This window comes from Petaurus breviceps, unplaced genomic scaffold (assembly GCF_028583685.1).
Source record: "Petaurus breviceps papuanus isolate PSGF00001 unplaced genomic scaffold, PetGlider_PUasm1.0 90779, whole genome shotgun sequence".
In the NCBI taxonomy this organism is placed as follows: Eukaryota; Metazoa; Chordata; class Mammalia; order Diprotodontia; family Petauridae; genus Petaurus; species Petaurus breviceps.
Window position 1 is genome coordinate 10532370 of NW_027187344.1, and position 15384 is coordinate 10547753.

Consider the following 15384-nt stretch of genomic DNA (forward strand, 5'->3'; position numbering starts at 1 on the left):
TGACAACATGATGGAAGAATGCAGAGTCTAAAGGGGGAGGGGGAAGAGCAAGATAATATACTGCTGAAGGCAAACTGAACAACAAGGGTAAAATAAAGAGATCTATAAAAATCATTCGAGTAAATTCCAATTTCAGAATTCTTTTCTTTCCTTCCCCATGCTTCAAAGAATTAATGTAGCGTGTCATCTGCCACAATGCTAATTTTTAGTTTTTAAAAAGCAAGACCTATTCCACCAGAATGAAGCAGCTTTTATTTATTTTTTAAAATAAAGGTGTGACCGATTACTTTCAAACTATACTCATTAATTTTGAATAAGGTTCTTTAAGGAAAGCTAAGCCTTCCTTTCCTATGTTCTAGAGTGTTTCATTCTCTATTCAAAACATCCTGAACAAGAAACAACAGATTTAAATGAAAAATGTTATGGTATTTATCTCCATACACACTATCACAGCCCAACCCATTGAAATGTGCCTAGATGAAGTCTGAGCTTCTCCCAAATATCATTTCCTGTTTAAAAACAAACAAAAAAATTGGTCCAAAGGGAATACATGAAACACATGGAAGAGAAGTGACTATTCGAGGGAACAGCTGCTCTACTGAACAAGCCTGATCAAATGATCCACAGTAGGAGTATTTTCTTTTTTTTTTTGCATTCTCTTACTCTGAATTTACCACAAAGGCACTGAATTCCAAGCTAACTGCTGCAGATGTACCCTTGCAGTTTGAGTGCATACCTAGCACAACCCTTGCATAGCTCCGAAAGGATTGATTACAGAGTCTGTCGAGTAGGCAGACATACTGGACGCCTACTGTCCTTGACACAAGTTCAGCAATGGGAGGATTGTGCTGGACCTCTCCCAGTTATCCAACTCCCCGTATCTGCAATATGCCCCTCCCTTTCACAAGGCTCATTCTGAAGAACCAAAATGTAAGAAAGCCATTTTGGGCAAAACGATATCCATCATTTTTTAAAATGGCTTGTCAGACAGCCTGATAGGAAGATGTTACAATCTTCAGAATAAATGAAATTTCCCTATTAGGTCAAGTAAAAAAACATCTAATAGAAACTATTTTACATCCGTCTATAACACCCTTCAATTCTTTTCCTGACTTTGGCTAGGTCCCTGGATAACATCTAACACAGTTTAAGTGTCCCTTTGCTAATTATTGATCCACTTACCAAAAAAAGAATTAATTTCTTGCAGTAAGAAGTTGACTGCAGCATAATCTTTTCCCTGACTGGCCTCAATTTGACCTTGTTAAAACGCACAACTTAAATTAAAAATTTGTAAAAAGAAATAAATTTATTACAAGACAATCAACTGCTTAAATGATTTTTACATACCTCAGCAACAAGTATAATGCTACTCTTAAAATCTGCCTCTCTTTCAGTGGGAAAAAAAAAAACCCTCCTATCCCTTTGTGCTTTTCAGTCCTCTCTTCTCCCTACCCACAATATATGGTAATACATTTAAATCTGTATTCCATGCTTAAGGCAATCTTTTCAATAGATCACTAAAATATTGTTACACTTTGTCACTGGAATTCTCTTCTATTCTCCCTCAAAAGGCCTGAGTTGAGGCTTTTCCAATATAACTTGATACAGCTACAACAAAGAGCACAAGTATTAAACATCAATTTTCCAAGTTGATTCATCTCATCCCAGATATAGCTTTTAAACCTAAAGGCAGATTTTAAAAAGAAGCAGTTTACACTCTTGAGTTAAAGAGATCTTTAAAGGAAACATCTGTAGAAAAAATTCACCATAGGAATTATTTCCAAACAAGACTACTCTACCATTCAATAGAAATTGATACAAAAAAGGCAAATAAGTAATTATCTAATGGATCCCAAGCACAAGGGAAAAAAACCTTTCTAACCTATGAAGGTTTTATTTGAATAGTTTCACAATTATAAGTGTGACATGATACCAACTTGATTGTCAAATAAACCACGGCTGAGCTGGAAAAAAAAAAAAAAGGCGTGTTTAGTGGAATTATAGAAAATGGTTCCTAAGGCCTGTTAAGGAAAAAGATGCAAATAGTCTCTTCTCAGCTCTTTCGGGTCAAGGGGGGCGCGGGGGGGGGGGGGGGGGGGGGGGCAGAGATGTTATGGATGCCTTCTTATGGGATTTATCGAGGCCAGAGACATCTTCCTCGCTCTCTTCTCCCTCCATCCAGGGACTGACCGGTCTGTACGTCCAGCACACAAACTCTGACCTCCCACCCGGTAGGGATTCGGTAATGGGGCGCTTGCTAACCGAACCCCCTTGTCCCCGCGTCCACCTCAGAGGGGAATCTAGGCTGCCCCTGACCTTGGTCGGGGTGAGCGAGGGTGGGACTGGGGTGCCCCCAGACCCAGCCTCGGAAACCCGGCAGCCAGGGCAGGAAGAGGGGGGAAGGCAGGGCGGTGGGTGGGCTGGGGCGGAGGCCGGAGCGGGCCGGGGGGGGATGGGACCAGCTGGCCCGGCGAGCCTCTCAATGACATTCCTGCCTCCGTCTGCCCAGGGTGGATTCGCCGCGCTCTTCCCCACGCCACAAAGCGGGCTCCAGCCCCCGGCCCCCGCGAGCAAGGATGCGGGGGCGCGGGCGGGGCCGGGCGCGGGCCCCGCGATCCGGAGAGGACTGGCTGGCTCTCGGCGGCCGCCCCCGCCCGAGCTCACCTGTCCGTTTCCTCCCGTCGCCGCCCCGCCCCTTCCAGCCAGCCCAAATCCTCGAGCCCTCCCGGGACCCCTTCTCTTCCCCTCCCAGCCTCCCCTCTGCTCCCTGCATCCCCGCCCCAGAACGCTAGGGTGTGCCTCCCCACCTCCACCCTCACCTCCACCTCCGCCCCCCCTCCCCCAGGGCTTCCCAGGTTCCCCAGGCCAGCCTCTGAGGCAGGAGAGGAAGCCGCCTTCGCCTGCTCTTGGGGGATGAGGGGCACCCCACTGCCTCTCACCGGTTCTGGGGCGGGGGAGTGGGGTTCGCGGGGACAGAGGAGGGGATAAAAGGCTCGGCTCGGATCGGCTCAGCTCTGCTCGGTAGGTTTCCGCAGCGGCCAGTGGAGGCAGCGCGCGCTCCCCTGACCCTTTTATACGCTGCCCAGGCGCGCTCTCGACGGCAGCGCGCAGGAGGGAGGGAGGAATTGTTGGGAGCGGGTAAGAAGAGAAATCACGCAGCGAAGGGTGGGGAGGAGGGGGTGAGGGGCGGGGCTTTCGGGCCTCGCCCCAGAAGGATGGGGCGGAAAGGGCCGAGAGGTTCCGGAAGGAGCCGAAGAGGGGTGGGGATTGCAGAGCAAACTGCGTGGGAGTAGAACGAGAAAGGAAGACGCCAGCGGGTGGGGGAAGAGAGCGAGCCGGGGCTTGGCGCACCTAGGGTGGGGCCGTTCACCCAGCTGCCCCGGCCCCTTTGCACAGCCTTCATCCTTCCCCACCCCTTTCAGAGATGCGGTCAAGAGGAAAAGAGCCGAGTACCTGTGAGGGTGGATACCACCCAGTCCTAGGGTGGACAGTAAGGAAAACAGGGACTTAAGGGGGCCTCCTGGACCCATTGTCCCCTTCCCACCCTGATTCCCGCAGCAGTATCGATTATGGGAAAGAAGCCTGCCTATGCCGCTGCATTCTCCTAGTCTAGCCTCTCTTCTCCCATAGAGAGGCGGGGCTGGTCCTCCAGGCATTCACTGCAGTTCAGCTCTGTAAAAATAGCTCTTGCAGCCTCCGCTGCAGCATCTGCCTTCTGGGAGAGATGGGTCCGAGCTCGACACACGGGATTAAACGGAGGGGTGAGAGAACCACAACATCAATGTCAGAAGCACTATTAAAAACAGCAAATATCCGACGTTTTAACCTCAGAAACCTGAGGGAGATGGGAGAGAACCTGCTACTTTTGCTAATATGACAGTCCCACTAGGAGGTTGGGCGGAGGAGGGGACACATGGCAGGTTTTTTCCTAGAGAAACAGCAGCAGGATGCATTGGAAATAACATTGGATTTGGAATCCTAAGACCTCTGTTCAAGGCTACCATTTATTAATATGGCGACCCCTCAGAATGTTCATCTGTAAAATGGGGATACCTACGTCACAGATGTGGTAAAAAAAAAATTAGATACATGTAAAAACCTTTTGTAAGTCTAAAGAGAGAGATAGGTGGGATATTTTAAGATATTATTTTTCATAGACCCAAGGGCTTTCAAAACATTCCATTGGGGTTCGAAATCTGCAGCATGCTTTTTTTTTCCTTCCTATTTCTGCTAATAGCAGGTGCTGGAAGAAAACAGCCTTTAGGAGAAGTGGGAAAACCTAATTACCCTGCTATCAGAGAGAAAGAGATCTGCAAGGCTGAGTCGCAGAGCCTCAAAACCGCATCACACTGCAACCATATTCATTAAATAAACATGCAAAGCATTGGCCCTCTGCGCTGAAGGTTGGTCCGGAGCCCAGCTCAGAGGCTCCCTGTACTCAGATGGGCGGGTTCCTTCCTTTGACTTAGGAAGCTCTGCCCAGATTCCTACCTCCTAGCACCATACAGTCCCGGGAAGTAAATGTTTTTCTAGGGGAAGCCATCGTCCCAAAGGAAAAGGACTGGCCACTCCCAAAAAACTTTGCAGACTCAGAAAAATGGGGCAACAGAGCAAAATGTTTCCTGAAACCTTTTATGTAGAGAAGACCAGAGCTGACCCATGATTGATAACTCCCTAGGGGAATCATTTCAGCTAACAGCTGATCCTTTCAATATCCTCTTCCATTCCTGGCAGCAACAAAATGTCTAATCAAATATTCAGCTCAGTGTACAAAATGGCTAACATCATCTAATGTGTCAGAGGCATCTATAGTTGTCCTGAATGAGAATACCAGTTTGTACTAGTAAGGAATGCATTTCTGTTATGGAGGGATAGTTATAAAAACCTGTGCCTTTGTCTATCTCCTTTTGAAAAATCACCCTGGCCCTATGAATGCTTTGCAGTAAGGTGGGGTTCCAACTATTAATGCTAAATACAAAGGAGCCTAGAAGCTTCGATACTGTCAAATCACTATACTGATTACAAAAACTACAATCCCTGTTAAGATACTAACTAAGGTTTTACCTGGAAAAGTGTAAATCAGCATCAGTGATGACCACCTCACAATACTAAGCATTTTAAAGGATCTTCTAAAATATCTGCATTAACCAATTTCCATTCATTTAACAAAAACTTATTTAGTGCCTACCATTAGGAGGACTATTTAAGCAGATTATCACAAAATATCTTCATGGAAGAGTTCATTTAATGGAATACACTTTATACTGCCTTTGTATCTTATGGGCTTTATCAAGTTCTGTCCCAGTACATTTTTCAGGTGAATACATACAAAATCAGGGAAAAGCATTGTTTTTTTTTTTTTAATATATTTATATATTCCACCCTCAAAAAGTCACTTGCTTCTTACCCTGGAACAATTACAAATTATTTGAAGGCAAGTATAAGGGAATGCTGGACTATATTTTCACTAAACAAGGTGTCTCCTTAGAGAGAATATTGTGAAGCCTTGTGGGCTGGTAAAGTCACACTTCTTCACAAGTCAACTTTGTGAGTTTTGGTAGTAGGTCCACATTTTTTCCACCAGTGAATTTTACTGCCTCCAAATGCCTTATCATGTAAAATTCTATCCAGGTTATTTATAAATCCATGCAAGGGCATCTATACAACACACTGGGGGTTTTATGTGGTTCAGTTTCTTCAGTAGTTTTATCAATTCACTGATTGTTAGATGAAAGTCTCATGTTTAGCATACCAAAAGATAAATTAGTGTTTGTAGGCAATCTAAAAAAAACAACAACAAACCAAACAAACCCAAACACCCAAATGATTCTTACTAGCTGGCTTCTTTTTCACCACAGGTGCAGCAGTAGGCTATACATGGGAGCAAGGGATATTTTGTAATTTCATCTGTTTCATTGGTCAGCAAGGTTTATGAATTTACCACCCGTTGGTAATCTGTAGATGGTTCAAGAAAGGTCTTAAGGCTGCCTCCATTACCTCTGCTCAGGGCTCCTACTTTCAAACTTGCAGTATCAGAAACTCAATGTAACCAGTTCATTGAGTAATTAATTAGGTCCCAGTTAATTCACACTGAGAAAAGTTACAAGAGGGAAAATGTAAACCAGAACAACAGTTTATTATATCACAATGGGAGATGTATACCTCAGTATGTAGAGGAACTGTGCTCTATCACCTGTGTGCTTCCTCTACCAACACATTGGAACCTCTTTAAAGTACCAGCAAAGTCTTTTTAAAGAGTTGTGGTGGCAATCACATTTTGTCATCTTGCAGTCAGCCTGGTGATGAGCTTCTCCAAATTTAGCTAAGCTGGTCCTTAGATAACAGACATACAATCCCTATCACTATGCCTTTCTAATTCAGTTTGAACTTCAAAGAGGAAGGATGCATTTAAGAACCCAAGGTCACTTCCATGCCATCATCAAGTAGGGGTTTAATGGAAAGGGAAATATTTTAAGTTTACAAAATAGTCTGAAAAGAATGACAAGTTATGTACACAGAGTGGCCCCTTCTTTCTGGTAGGTTCATTTAGGAAGCTAAGGCTCAAGACAGTGGTTAAAAGAACATGGAAAAGAAAGAAAAATACCTAGATTTAGTGTGGTATTTTTAAATACCTAGGATTTGTTCTCATTTCTATAAGGTCTAATCAGTGACTCAACCTATACCTACCTTACAAAGTGATGGCTGTTAATCCACTAATGCTCACATGCTCTCCACATACACAATTCCTCAGGCTGCTTTTAGTTCCACCACCTTTCCTGTTGCCATCTATGGGCAACTTTATCTGGCCTAACTCTGGAAAATAATTCTTCCCAGAGAAAGGCCCCCAGGACTCATATTTGAAATTGTCTGGAAGGCAAATGACTTCTTATAGATAAGGGCCATCAAGGATTTCTGTCCTATTTCTAATTCATACTCATTATATTCAATTTAAGATTATATAAGGCACTAATTAAAAAAGAAAAGGAAAATGGGTTTACATTCTGAAATAAGGTCAGACCTAGAGGAAAATTAGATAGTAGGTAAAAACTTGAATAAAAACTGAATCAGTTCATTATTTTAAAGAAACATGCTCAATCCATCACCAGTTGCATCTATCTAGTAGATTTCTTTCTGTGTAAACTGCAGTATCAGTAAGCATCAAAAACCTGATCACCCCCCTCTCTATTTTCTTATTTGTAAAAGAGGTAGTGTAGTACTGTGAGCACTAGATCTAAAGACAAAGAACTTGGGTTCAAATCTCACCTCTCATACTACCTGTGTAACCTGGAGCAAATCCCTTAATCTCTCTGTACTTCTTTCATCTATAAAATAAGGGGATTTGATTAGATGACCTCTAGTTCCAGATAAGCTTACAGAAACCATATCTACTGGACATGTCTAAAGATTACTAAGTGACCTTGTACTTACTAAATGAAATATGATGTTAACAATCAACTAGCCTATCACACCCCTGCTAGACAGATGGAGCTCAGTTACTGACACCTAGTTATATAGTAGATGAACTAAAAGGAACAATTTTCCCAAGATCAGAGAATACAAATCCTGGCCACTTTAACAACGATAATTATATTAGACACCACACCATGACCCCAAAGATATAGCCAAAGTCATAAAGAATTAACCATACTGTTCTCACAAAGACCCAACCAAGAATCAACTTGCCACAAGTTAGAAATAAAACTTTTATTATTTCTTTTTTAGAAGTGTAGTCAACCATTCACAGAATGAATCACTTTATACCATGTGAGTATTAAAAAACTATTAGCTTTACATATTCACATCCTAATCTGATATCAAGGAATAGATCTACAGTTGTCCCCTCTGAGGCATGAAAGGAGAATGGTTCTTTTCCTCACAACAAATCCAGAATCTACCAACAACTTAAGCTCCAGATTTCCCTGATGGATGTGGCAGACAAAGGTATTCTTATTATTCTGCAGATTCATAACATTTATTTTTTTGTACTCAATTTGTGGCTCATGAAAATTCCCTCCACATTTAATACAAATGGCACTGACCTCAACAAATCCTAGATTAATTGCAAAAATCAAGAAATCTGTTGTGAGGTGGACAAGTAAAAACAAAGCAAGGCCTAAAGAAATCAATACTGTACAAAAACTCCCAACTCAAGATAGCATCTGACTACTGTCACTAATTCCAATGAAATTGGCTCAGCCACTTAAATTGCATTTTTAGATTTAACATGTGTTGCTTAAGTGAGCATGTCTTTTTGAATTTAACACAATCTCACAACCACATGTAATCCAAAGCTGTGAGAAGCTTTGTGAGAACCAGAAACCACTTGATTACAATTATAAAGAGCTTCAAACCATATTTATTACCATTCAATGAGAATCCTAAAAAGCACTCTCTAAAACTCTTCTCCTTTTCAAGTGATTCAGCTGAATATAAGGAACTAACTCTACTCTGAAGCCAAGAACCAAATTGCTATAAAGATACTAAAAAGGAAGAAAAGTTGGGACAAGTTCTATAGAAGAAAAGGGCAGTGCACTTGAGGGTCAGAAGATCTAAGTTCAAGTCTAGCTTCACCACTTAAAAGCTGTGTTATTTAAACTTTCTGAGCCTGTTTTCTTATCTGTCAATTAGAGACAATGGTAATTACACTACCTACCTGAAAGTACTAGTGTAAGGAACAAGATAATGCAAAAGCACTTTGCAATCATGAAATGATTTATGAATGTACACTTGTATTACCATAATTATTAACTAAGTATCTTTTCCCTCTATCTTTCATAAAAAATAAAACTGTCAAATTCCTTTTACTATGCCATGGTTATCGAAGCTAATCTTCTTGGCTACTATGTCTACTAGGTGAAGACTCCTTGATGTAATTCATGATCAAGTTTAAGAAGACATTTAAAACTGTAAAAATAACCTCCCTTGGCCATGAGATTAAAAAGAAACTACATTTAGATTTTAAAATCTGAGACAACTTCCTCCAAAACTCTGCTGTTTTCTGTTGCTTTATTTCTTTCCCTCCAAGAAAGGAACCAGCACCCCAGCCACCATCAGGAACGCCAGAAAGAAGAAGGCAGAGAGCCCTTTGGGGTGGGAATCTCCCTGTGATGCAGACATTTCTGGATAAGGAAAAAAGAAAAAAAATTAAATGATTGTCTGTAGAAGTGTTGCCAAAATGAGTCAGAAGGTGTTATGTCAGATGGAAAGTATTCAATTCAACAACAACAACAAAAATCTCACAAGTCTGAATAAAGCAAGTGAAAAACAGAAAAAAAAAGTGAGATGGCTCTAAATGAAAAGCTTTGCTTATGTGACCCTGATTTTTATCTTTTATCATTACTAATGAAATCTCACTCAATGAGGAGTCTGCAGGTTATGCTGGTGGTCCTAATACTACACCTTTTGCTTTTTTATGGCATTTGGAAAGCCTCTAGTGGAAAGGTTAGTTCCTTTGGAGAGATTACCATACTTCCTAGTTTATGAATCCTGAGACAAAGAAAGAGATGTTGGGACAAGATAAAAATCCCTTAAGATAAAGGATGAACCAAAATAACAAATTAAGTGGGTGATTCTTTGATTTTTGGAACAACTTATCCAGGGCAGAGCATCACCACTACCCAGAGGACTAGGCTATGATTAGTGAAAGTTGATGAGAGCTCAATTACAGAATTGAAATCAAAGTAAGAGAAAAAATAGACCAGGGAAAAGAAGAGTTCAGGAAAGCAAGAATAAGCAAAATAATGAAGAGAAGGAATATAGTCATGACAATAATAGAACCCAAGAACTTCTCGGTATTTAATTTACCTCCAGAAACTGTTTGAGACGTATGAAAGATCCCATTTGTCCTGAGCTGGTGATGGCTTCAATTCTAAAGAGAGGAAGAGAAATTAAGTTCAGATATACAGGAGAAACATGAAAGTAAGACTGGGAAATTTGGGATTCTTCTTGTTGGAGAACAACAGACATCTTTCAGAGCTTAGTTAAGTACTTGTCACAGAATTTCAGAGTTGGAATGCTATTACTAAGCCATCTAGTCTAGCCCATGCCCAAAAGGAATCCCCCATTTAAATGTACCTAACAAGTGGTCATACAGCTTCTGCTTTAAGACCTGTAAGTAGGAGGAATCCATTACCTCCAAAATAGGCCCATTCCACTTTTTGGCAGCTGTTAAGGTTTTCTTAGCATCAAGTTTAAGTTTGATTCTGCAGCTTCCACCTATCGAGCTCTGGTTCTGTCCTCTGAGACCAGACATGACAAGTTCAACCTCTTTTTCACAAAACATCCTTTCAAATACTTTAAAGATAGATATAATACCTCCCATGTCCCTGAATCTTTTCTAGGATAAACAGCCCTAATTTTCAAATGTTCCTTATGATATTGACTCAACTGAGGATTCTGTAGCTTGCAGTGCAAGGATTCCCAATCTTTTTGTTAGTAGCTCCAGTCATCATCTCCCTCCCAAATGGAAACACCACTGGATATAGACATAGGGGAAGCTGTGGGCCCCAGATTGACCAGATTAAGCGATCAACTATGCTATCACAATTTATTGGCTGGAGATCCATGTCTTCTTGGCTTAAAATATGCAAGAATCATTTTAGCTAATTGTATGTATATAAACCTCAAACTGTCCTTGACTAGTGCTATCTTAAAGGGGCCAAAAACACTTTGCAGATATTTTTATCAGTTTTTAAATGCATCCAATATCAATGGGGAAGAAGTACCTTTCTTTATGCAATGATATTGCTCAATATTAGTAACAGAAAGTACGTTTTTTGATGTTTAATTCAGAACTGTATCCAATAACCCATGTTGTCTCTGTTCAACAACTTTGGTACCTGGGGAAATATTCTTCTTTTATGAGTAGCATCATCTTCCAGAATTGAATTTGGTACTGTTTCATGAGTGCATTCCCACATACCTAGAAGATGTAGGCAATCAATGTCAGAGAGAGAACAGAAATTTCCACTGACTCAGAAAGATCTAGAAGGCCCAAACTTTTCTTTTCCACTTCTCCCACAAATCATGCCACTGATACAGCCAACAATGGCAGTCAATGGCTTTCTAAAGCATTTTTCTCATTTGCCAAATACCACTGAGATCCTTCCACATAATTTTTTTCTAGCTTATACCTTTAAAAGTCAAAATTTTAGGGGCAGCTAGGTGGCGCAGTGAATAGAGAGCACCAGCCCTGGAGTCAGGAGGACCTGAGTTCAAATTTGACCTTAGATACTTAACACAAAAACTAGCCTGTGACCTTGGGCAAGTAACTTAACCCCAATTGCCTTCCAAAAAGCAAAAACAAAAACAGAAACAGTCAAAATTTCATTTCATCCATTTTTAATGGTTTATAGAAGGATGAGACTTCCCTATTTTCTTAATCCAGGTACACTAAACATAAATTCTTCAAGAACCAAGGTCAACATTATGAACATCTATTACTGATGTGAAAAGGGATCATAAACTGTTAATTATGTTATAATATAGCGATATGCTCACAACTGAAGTGTCTAGTATTCCATTATGATTTGGCTTTCATTCTTGAAGAGGACCATGACATAAGGGAATGATGACATGTCATGCAATTGAATTGGAATGAGGGAGGGCTGTGCTAAGTCACTAGCCTCACTTTCTCCTTCAGAGCCATCTGGGGTCCAGTGGCCAGATATAGATCAGCAAGACTGGAGATGGCCCAGGATGCAGTGGGAGATCTTGGCCTTTTTTAAGTTTTCACTTTGAGTGAGGCGACACTCATTCTGTGAATAAGCTTTTTTAAGAAGGAGTCAAGGGATTCCCAAATCCTAGACTATTGTGCATTTTTTTTTTTGCCTGTTAGCAATAATTTCTTGCTGTTGCCAGTACACCAATTTTAAGTAATTCTTTTCCAAATTTATTGCTTCTAATTTTCTCAGGGCTAGGAAACTTAATGATCAAAGTGCTTAGAATTGTGTCTAAAATAAGAGAGACTAGGCTAAGTGAAGGCCTGAAGGGTTACCCTATAAGAAAGTAGAGATTTTGTGATACTTATTTTGGTTGTTCAATTGTCTTTTTACAATCTGTTTTTCTGACATGTTCCAGAAAATGAATTTGCCAGGTAGATGACTTAAGAGCAGGCCTGCACAGCCTGTGGGCTGCTTATGGCCCTCCAAAGGATTTCCAGCAGACCTTGAAAAATGTAGAGGAAAACATCCTTCGCATGTAGAGCAAATCCTTTGGCTGCTATCCCCTTAATAAAAGAACTTGTTCTGTACAATCTGGAGTCAGTCAAAAGGCCGCACCTAAGAACCTAGAAGGCCACAAGAGGCCTCGATGCCATAGGTTCCCCACCCCTGGTAGGATCAGTCCTACTCACAGTGGAATAAATTAATACACAAAGAAAAAACAACTAGCTCAGCGTTCTTCTACATTACTGTTGCAGCTCTGAACAAAACCTGTAAGCTTTGATTCCGGGGATGTGCTACTGCCTCAACATATCCCAAGTCCATGTTTTTTTTTTTTTCAGTTCTGTTGCCCTTCAGTACATTCTCCTATTGGCCAAGGAATTAAAAGACACATTTACACTCTGGGTCCATCCAAAAAGGATGTTATCATGTACCTCTAAGAAGTCAAAGAGAAGAGTGGCAGTCACATCTGAAAGAGGCTCCATGTTCAACATCTGTGCCAACCAGCGCCAACCATGGTTTAAGCCATGAGGATGAACCTAGAAGAATTCAATCATTTAGCAATCTTTATTCAAGCCAGAGAATCAAAATCCCCCTTAATCATAGAATTTTTAATGGATGGAAGAAACCTTAGTATCAGATATTTCTATCTTTACCACAAGACAAGAATGACAAATAGAATGAATCTTTTTTTCAGGGGACAGACTAATCCACTGTGTCTCCCAACTTTTCCTTCTGGAGATGCCTGAGATATCTGATTCAATTTCAGAGACTCTAGAATTCACCTCCTTAATGTTGATACTTAAATTTTGCATTACTAATAGTAGTTTATATTTCTTTTTCTCCCTTTTGGGCCTGAGTGAAAACAGGTCCACAGCTAGTCCCACTTTAAAGACTCTGAGTCCAGATCTGGAAGGCCTTAACTAAGGCCGTCTCATTACTTACTGACAAAACACATTCCCTTGTGCTCATCTTCATTCACTGATCCTTCCTCCCTAAACAACACTACACAATTTTCTACCTTGACCCATCAGCTTCAGTGAGACTTCTCTCTTAAAGAAAAGGAACAATATTTTCTATATGTCCTGATAGACTGAGAATTTTCTGAAAAAAAAAATAAACAAACAAAAAAACCCTCCACTGTTAGAGAATCTAGTCTAACTTCTTATTATAGCTGGGAAGTCTCATCTACCTACCCCTTGCCTATTTCCATAAGGCCAACGGAGCTGAATGATGGCAGCATAGAGACGAATCATCCCAGACATGCGTTTTAGAAAATTATCCTGTTGTTCAACTTTGGAATCCTTTACTTGGTAGCCAAGGAGCCTGTAAAGAAATAACCCCAAATGTCCAATGTGATAAGGATAAAATAAGAATGAGGAACCTGAGCTGCTAGTTTAGCAATTTAATTTACATCTTGTGGCTACCAAAGCCTATTCCTCCCCTCCCCTGACAAATCCAAATACACAAAGATTTCTCAGTCTGTAGCAAAAGGCACAGTTAATCTAGGAGAGAGGACTGAAATGAGGAATGAGAGAATCTGCATTTTTCTTTTCTATCATTTCAATTCAATACAACATATGTCTATCAATCACTATGTATAAGTCACTATCGCAGATAATGGGCATGGAAAATTAAAAAAAATAGTCTGCATTCTCAAGAAGCTTTACATTCCACTGCAAGTAATTATACTATAGTACAGTGATGTGCAAAATGCAACACAAGTAAATACTAAGTACATACAAAGTATTTTCAAGAGAGAAAGTATGCTAAAAACTAAGTAGAACATGAAAGGCCTTATACAGGACATGGTGGCAAGTAAATGAACCTAGGATTATAGGAAACAGGCAAGGAGAGGGTGCATTCAATATATAGAGATCTTTTTCATTAAATGAATGACCTTTGTCAATTCAGTTCTCTTCTCAGTTTTAGTTTTTCCATCTATACGATAAGGATAACATTCGTGTCAACTATACAGCAGGGACTATAGAAGCTAGATCAAAGTTTAAACCTATATATCACATTATGCTTTGTAAAACAATGATTTATTTAATTCTATTGGGGGGGATAAACTCAAAGGTTAATTGCTGACAAGTGACATAAGGGAGACTATGACTAAGATAAAGGAAGAGACTTGATAAATACAAGTAGTTTTTCTTTTAACTGCAGTATCCTGTGATACGAAGAAAAACAAACAGAATTCTTTATTCTTTGACGATCATTCCAATAAATGCTAAATGCTTTGAAGTAAAAGTATTCTCACTTCTGATATTCTTCCAAGGCCATTCCCTCTTTGAAGGCTGGGTAGAAAGGCACAGAGTAAGGGCACTTCTTGTGGAGATGAGCAAGGATGAGTTCCCCCACTTTGGGATGCAGTTCCCAGATTCCTGATGCCACAACAGCAATGGGGAATGCTGCTTCATGGTGAGAAGCCACTTCTTCTTCTCCTTGTTTCTGCCAATAAAAAAGTAGCCTCAGCTTTCAGAAGAGTCTTCTCTCTCCCTCTTCAGCCTCCAAAAATAAAAGCAACTTTGACCCTGTCATTTTATTAGTACAGGAAAGAACTCCCAGTAAGGAAACTCCCTATGCCAATACAGATCAGCAACTGTATTGGTTAGAAAGTATGCTTTAAAGTCAGGATCAACAACCCAAGGCTTCAAGTCCTGCTTTTGACATATACTAGCTATATGAACCTGGGCAAGTCATTTAACTAGTCAGTGAGTACCCCAGACAACTCTCTACCAACAGTATCTGACATTCATATAGAAAGTTTACAACCAAATGCTTTCTGTACATTATCTTATTTGATCTTCACAAAGACCCTCCTCATGAAGCTGATAATACAGGTGTTAATGAATGAACAGATGAAAAACATTTATTAACCATTTACCACATAGCAAGAATATATTTTAAGGATAAAGAATCTGATGCTCAAAGAAGTTAACTGATTTGCCCAAAGTCCCATAGCTTGTCAGAGGCAGGATTTGAATCCCAGTTCTCTTCTCACCTAAGCCCTCCTGTGCCTGCTTCCACTATATATTATGCAGCCTATTCAAAAAAGTTTCTCTTACGACAAATTTTTCTGCCAGTTTGTAACGGACAAAGTTCAGTCCTTGTGGATGGTTTGTCACTGACACAGCCCGACCTCCACAGGGAACAGCCTTTCCCAAGAGCAAATTGTTGATCTTATCAAAGATCTCCTTCAGCTGGGAGCCTGTAGCAG

General features: G+C 40.6%; 2 protein-coding genes across 14 annotated transcripts in view; both read right to left on the reverse strand.

Annotated features, from left to right (window-relative positions):
• Positions 1 to 3098, reverse strand: part of SPTAN1 (spectrin alpha, non-erythrocytic 1) — a 61039-nt gene extending 57941 nt beyond the window's left edge. For 9 of the 13 annotated variants that reach the window (XM_069069478.1, XM_069069476.1, XM_069069475.1 and 6 more), the window contains exon 1: positions 2940 to 3098. The gene's annotated coding sequence lies outside the window, so the exon portion shown is untranslated. Of the gene's footprint in view, positions 1 to 2316; positions 2337 to 2664; positions 2789 to 2819; positions 2841 to 2939 lie in introns of those variants that run through there. The other 4 variants (XM_069069477.1, XM_069069466.1, XM_069069467.1 and 1 more) reach the window with 3 other exon arrangements.
• Positions 3099 to 7689: 4591 nt separating this feature from the next.
• The window catches only part of GLE1 (GLE1 RNA export mediator), a 29205-nt gene continuing 21510 nt past the window's right edge, over positions 7690 to 15384 (reverse strand). Inside the window, exons 10-16 of the mRNA XM_069069487.1 lie at positions 15233 to 15375; positions 14425 to 14615; positions 13358 to 13487; positions 12596 to 12700; positions 10839 to 10921; positions 9805 to 9868; positions 7690 to 9119 (exon numbers count right to left, since the gene is read on the reverse strand). Of these exons, the coding sequence (XP_068925588.1) occupies positions 9051 to 9119; positions 9805 to 9868; positions 10839 to 10921; positions 12596 to 12700; positions 13358 to 13487; positions 14425 to 14615; positions 15233 to 15375 (785 nt within the window). The 3' untranslated portion in view covers positions 7690 to 9050. The remainder of the gene's footprint in view (positions 9120 to 9804; positions 9869 to 10838; positions 10922 to 12595; positions 12701 to 13357; positions 13488 to 14424; positions 14616 to 15232; positions 15376 to 15384) is intronic.